The sequence below is a fragment of the Pezoporus wallicus genome, unplaced genomic scaffold, assembly GCF_028554395.1.
Source record: "Pezoporus wallicus isolate ANWC-B61680 ecotype Strahan unplaced genomic scaffold, APGP_CSIRO_Pwel_v1 contig_13859, whole genome shotgun sequence".
NCBI lineage: Eukaryota > Metazoa > Chordata > Aves > Psittaciformes > Psittacidae > Pezoporus > Pezoporus wallicus.
The window spans coordinates 371,956-377,993 of NW_026637614.1; the positions used below are offsets into that span (position 1 = coordinate 371,956).

At 48.4% G+C, this 6,038-nt stretch overlaps 1 protein-coding gene across 1 annotated transcript; it reads left to right on the top strand.

Annotated features, from left to right (window-relative positions):
* The first annotated feature begins 540 nt into the window (after window positions 1-540).
* On the top strand, window positions 541-4,788 carry LOC130597795 (ly6/PLAUR domain-containing protein 2-like). The gene is made up of 3 exons (XM_057406672.1): window positions 541-867; window positions 3,938-4,057; window positions 4,571-4,788. Exons 1-3 carry the CDS (start codon window positions 816-818, stop codon window positions 4,780-4,782), a joined length of 384 nt encoding a protein of 127 aa, XP_057262655.1. The 5' UTR covers window positions 541-815; the 3' UTR covers window positions 4,783-4,788.
* Window positions 4,789-6,038: the final 1,250 nt, after the last annotated feature.

The window sequence follows — 6,038 nt, forward strand, 5'->3', positions numbered from 1 at the left end:
TACTGTGGTGGGAAAACAGATCCATTTCTCCGTGTTCAGTTTATGTCCCTGCTGCAGAACGCTTTACAGAAGAAGGCACAGCACCCTGCTTTGCCAGCATGACCCAGGACCTGAAAGAAAACAACACATCCAGATCCCATACATGGAAGCACTATCTCCATGCTCCTCTCCATTGACCTTTCAGCAACTCCCATGCCCAGCAGCTCAGCACCAGGGCTCAGTTCTTAACTAACTCCCTGGGAGCCAGAAGTTAGACTTGTTATTGCACTGGATTAGGGAAAGGAGGCATGCTTTGGGCAAAAGCAGCCATGCCAGCTTCCCACCTGCCAGGCCATGAAACCATGGCACAGGCTTGGATGTTCCTGAGCCAACACATGTGGAAGCCCAAGCCTGCTGCCGCTTTCATCTTGACTGTTGTTGCCCAGTGCAACACGCATAACACAACCCAGCTCTTGGCTCATGAAGCCAGACTTGAAGGAACAAACATACCTTGTCACATTCCCCATCCAAGCCCTGGCATGGGGCCATGCCTTGCAGTGCAAGCTGTGCTTTTCCTTTTCCATGGGACCAGCCCCAGGATATAAACCTGAAGGAGAGGTGATGTATGGTAGGAGTTTGCTCACTGCGGTGATGTCACCTCCTTGGGGAACTTGTTCCTCTACAAATCCCAATCCAGACTGGAGCTGAGCTCTCCCCTGGTCACCCCAAGGGAATCCGCCCACAGGACCAACAGGTAGCAGAGGGTGGGAAAACATATAAAGCTCCCCAGGAGCTGCTCTTCTTTACTGTCCTCGCTGCACGGATCTGCTCTCAGCATGAAGACACTGCTGTTTGGACTCCTGCTTGGCCTGGCATACATGGAGTTGGGTAAGACAGCTGTATCCCCAGTAATGCAGAGACTCCCTCTGGAAATGCCCGGGAGGGGAGGGGAAAGGTGGGGCATCAATGGTAACCCCCAGGTAGGAGAAACAACTCCTTTATGTATTTAAGAAGGTCAATGGAGAGGGTGAATGGGGAAAAGGGATATGTATTCCTGGTGGGGAGAGCTGTGATGCCTGACTGAGAGCAGTGCACATCATCTGGACACACAGGTGGCCCCCATCACCCAACCCTGCTCACACCATACCCTGGGATGCAGGGGACCAACGCGCTGCTTTATAAAACTAAGGTGTAAATGACAGCCACAGGGCACAGGGTAGAATGAGCATGGGCAAGAACTTGAACCAACAGCCTCTACTTAAGCTGCCAACCTGTCACCTCAGGGACAGGATGAGATATGATCATCCTGAGCTCCTGCTATCCCTAAAACAACCCAGATGAGTGTTGGAAGCACTGAAAACCAAAGGGTGAGGCTTCAGTATAGATAGGGGTGAGGGTATGAGAAATAACTCCAAGGACGTTGGAAAGGTTCATTAAACAACCAGCTCCAAGGTTTTGACTTATTTCTAGACATTAGGATATAGGTGGAGATTGGAAATTCCCCTGGGTGTGTTTGGGTTTGATCTCTGATGGGTCTGGATCTTGAAGAAGCTGGCAGCAGGGACTGGTCATTGCTGTATTCTTACTCCATCTGTTTGTGACCCACTGCAACTGCATCCTTGGGCTGAAACTGTCATACTTAGGGTGACCAACCCAGTGGGTTTTAACCTGCAGCTCAGAGATCCTCAGGCTGCTTTCATGGGCCTCTGGAATATCACAAAGGAAATGTAGTCTAGGCAGGATTGAACACCACCATCCGGAGGCATGGCTTTATGGATATCACTCTGAGGGCTGCAAGTGGAAGAAGACTGAAAGGCATACACCCTGCAAGTCATTATGCATGGAAGCGTGTTGGGTGTCTTCTTCAGGCTGCATTGCTTTCATTAGACCCCCTACCTTCATTCTTCTTTCCACTTGTTGCTAAAGGAAACCCAAGTGCTGGCTGAGCCCTTGGTCAAACCCACATTTCAATACCTGCCGGTGTTTTCCTACTTTTCTAGATATTTTACATATTATGTGTTTCTTTTTCTCCTGGTTCTAACCCTTTCGCGCCTTCAATAGGATTACTGAGGAACTGACAGAGCAGGTCTCAAAATGCTTTATCCATCCCCAGGTCTAAAAATGCTTTATGGAAACAGGGAGGCATCACCAGGCGTTGCTTTAGAGTTGGGATGGATGCAGAAATGGCTTTCCTGAGATGATCCAATGTGAGGCAGGTGGTCTAGGCACAGCTCTTGCAGCTGAGGAATATGTCTGTGATCAGAAGGCATTGTTGGATAGTGATGAATGGTGAATTATTGGTCTCAGATCAAGACACAGCACTGTCTTCTACAATCAGTTCTTCTCTTCTGGTCCTTGTGGGTTTGGGCTTTTCCACTGCAATCTTCCTACAAAACCAGTGTCCTCTGAGTGCCCCATCCAGAGCCAGGGAATCTATTTTCTTCCTTAAACCTGCTTTTAACTGGAAGTAACTCCCCAGAGCCCATGGCACTGCCCTGCCCATCCATGAAAATGGTGACTTTGGGGGAGCCAGCTCAACCCAAAAGTTGCAGATCAGTTTCTCAGATGCTTTAAGCACTGATCCATCCATATGGTGGCCAGTCCTACATACTCACAGGCATCCACGCGCTTGTCAGGCTGACAATGTGTTTTCTCTCTCAGTGGCCACTATATGTTAAAGTACATATTACATAAATATATATGTTAAAATGTATGTTACATACATATATATGTTACAAACATATGTTGCATAAATATATGTAGCACTATATGTTAAACATATATTCTATATATATTCTATATGTATAAAGCAGCTTCTCATGGTCATTTGGAAGGGATCTATCGAGGTCCTCAGGTCAGGTAAATAGGGATGGCTCCACTGCACCAGTTTACAAAGGATATGGTCACAAGAACACCACCACTGCTTAAAAAGTCCTTCCTGTGTCTACAAAGAGGGCTAAGAAAGTCTTTGCATCGCGTAGGCTCTATTTCACAGGTGAATTTTCCAAAGGAGGCACTAAGATAAGTAGAAGCCCTGAAAACTCTTCCTAAAGGAAAGTGTTCAAACGCCTGCCTTCAGAAATGCTTCTCCTTATCACAAAGTCCCAGAGGTTGCTTTCTAACAGCAGATGGTGCAGTACGGGTGGAAGAAAACATCGTCTCTCTGCTATTTTACCAATAGATGGCAGTGGACACATTTGGATGGCTCTTTATCTGCTGCGCTGGTTTCTACCAAGGATAGCAAATACCAAACCAGGCGGGTTTCTGTCATCAAGCCACACCAGCACGACTCTAAACGATATGAACCCTCTCTATTTGCTGGCTGCGGATGGAGAGGGCTCATACCTAGGTGTCTGAGCAACTGCTGTGATCAATGCTTGCATATGTAAAAGTGTTCCTCTGTCAGCAGACAACCGGCAAGAGCTTTGTAGCATCACCTCTTTTAAAGAGCAGCAGTGGCTCCTGATGGAAGTGGGGTTTTTAGGCCACATGCAGCCCTTTGAATCTCTGAGACAGCTCTGAAATGGAAATTCTGCTCTTGGTTACTTGGTTCTGCTGAAATCCCTGTAAACAAGCTGTGCCTGTGGGTGGAGGGATGGGAGAACTGCCAGTATTTCAGTGCTGGCAAATGCTGCTCTCAACAGAAGGAGTTGCTTTGCTTTGTGTTACAGCATTCCTTAAAGAGGATGCAATAGATCCCTCTAGGCCCCTTCTTTATGGGCTGCTGAACCCTCAAGGTAGTGATCATGCTCAGCTCTTTCAACACCAGCCTTGACGTTTGGTACTAGGGTATGGTCATTCCCCTCTGACTTTGCCATTGCCTCCAGATGTTAGTTTCAGAGACCACTGCATCTTGGTCAAGGGAGGATGAAGGACTGGCCATCACATAGTCCCAGCTATAGAGAGAAGCTGTAGACTTGTTGCACCCGTCTCAGATCCATTCTGTTCCTCTCTGCAGCCCAGGCCTTACGATGTTACACGTGCAAGGAACCAACAGACATTGCTAAGTGCAAAACAGTCACCCTCTGCCCCCCGAAATCCATCGTATGCACAACAACGTTGCACTCTGTAGACTCAGGTAAGGTTCACTGCTTGCTGTGAGTGCTCATGGGGAGAGATTGTAGGATCCTGGAATGGTCTGGGCGAGAAGGGACCTTAAAGCTCATCCAGTTCCAACCCCTACCATGGGCAGGGACACCTTCCACTAGAGCAGCTTGCTCCAAGCCCCTGTGTCCAACCTGGCCTTGAACACTGCCAGGGATGGGTCAGCCACAGCTTCTCTGGGCACCCTGTGCAGGAACACTTCACCTGAACAAAATAGACAGGGAATTGTGTCCCTTGTCCATGCTGGAATAAACTTGGAAGGAGCAGGAGGGAAAGTAGGAATCAGCAGGGAGAAGTGGGGGACCCATTCCTACAAAGATGATTATGGGCACCTATGGATTAGAGAAGTTCAGTGCCTTATTTGCCTTTATTTGTCTATAAACACCTTACTTTTAATTCCTCTCCATTGCACCAAGTCAGTGTTTTTCAATGTCTGCACCTTCCTTTACCGTTTCTTTCCCTCTCTTATCCCATCTGCCTGTTCCAGGTTACCCCTTTTTTGGCAACATCACCGTGACCAGAAACTGTGAGGAGGAATGTGTCTCCTACAATGGGATAGGGGCAAACAAACCCAAGTCATGCTGCTACACCGACCTCTGCACTGACGACAACAGGAGCAGCAATGGGGTGGGACGCAGCTCTGCAGCACTAGCGCTGATGGCCATGGCTGTTGGCACAGTCCTCCAGTGCACTCTGTAATGCCACAAGTACTCATGCCTCCAGCCAAAACACCCTTCTCTCTGCCAAGCTGAACTTTTAGATGCCTTGGGAATAACCTTCTTGTGGCTTCACCCATAGGAATAACCTTTGCTGACGTGTGGCTTCACCCATCTTCAGTGCTGTGAATTCAAGTGGGTTCAAGCCAAGAGCTTGAGGACCTGGACCTAAACCCCTCAGATTTCAGTTTCCAGCTGCTAAGCAGATTTTCCTCATCTTTAGCTGCTTCTGGTCCTCAGGACCCACATCTCCCTCTACATACTTCCTCTGTGGGGAGTGTTAGTGGATGAAGAGATGCAGCTCTGCGTAGCAGGATGGACTGGGCAGTGCCATCAAGACTGGTGTACTGGCATCATCCTCACCAGGAGCAGGGGCTGTATGCAACTGGATGTGGACTTGGCTTTTTTCCTAGGTCTCCTCAAGCTTCCACACTACCTGTGCCTATGCACCTCTATTAAATCCCTGTGCACAGCCCTCAAAACCCCCTGAAATCTTCCACCAGGAGCTTGGTTTATTTTCTTCCCACTTTTGGTGCCACCTCCTCAGTCAGAGCAGCAGATGGATATCAGTCCCTACTTTACTACCTGCTGAGCAGAGTGTGGCTTCCAATTGCAGAGAGCTGGCACTCAATTCTGTCTAGAATAAGCTATGGAATGAGTTCAGAAGGGCTCAGCCTTCATGTATTGAGATAGGTGTATTTCTAAAGAGCCAAACCCCTCAGCATTCCTTCGCCTGAGCTCAGGTTGCAATCAGAGCTCCTGGATTCCTCTTCCCAGATGTTTTACAGATCATTTCAAGCAACTTCTTCTGTTACTCTGCCCTCCTCCCCGTCCCTCCACAGCAGTAGGAAAGGAAAAGCAATGATTATCCCAGACCCTCAACTCTGGAAAAAGCAAACAGCTTTATTCATGGTGGTTAACAGAGCTATTGGGTCCCAGCTGAGATTTGCTTTGTTCTCCCTTGGAGCCATTGTAAGATTGATTTTGATGCCCTCTCTGCTGTCAAACCAGATGGAGTGGAAGCAGATACAAGGGAGCCCAGCTTGTAGCCCTCTCCAGTGGGGAAGAGCCAGGGAATTTGCCATTTGATCTGTTCCTATTGCCAGGGCTCATCCAGTGGAGCAGAAGCAACAGCAGAGTGGAGCATGGGCACATCCCATGCACCATCCTTGTGTGTTCATGCCATTCCTGCAACTTCCTCTGTAGCCAATCTACTTTTATTCCATTTTCCTCTCTGTT

Excerpts from the sequence above, each read along its gene's own strand:
- LOC130597795 (XM_057406672.1), top strand. The coding sequence starts at position 816 with ATGAAGACACTGCTGTTTGGACTCCTGCTTGGCCTGGCATACATGGAG. Across the intron at positions 868-3,937 it reads CCTGGCATACATGGAGTTGG|CCCAGGCCTTACGATGTTAC; the intron begins GTAAGACAGCTG and ends TCCTCTCTGCAG. Across the intron at positions 4,058-4,570 it reads GTTGCACTCTGTAGACTCAG|GTTACCCCTTTTTTGGCAAC; the intron begins GTAAGGTTCACT and ends TGCCTGTTCCAG.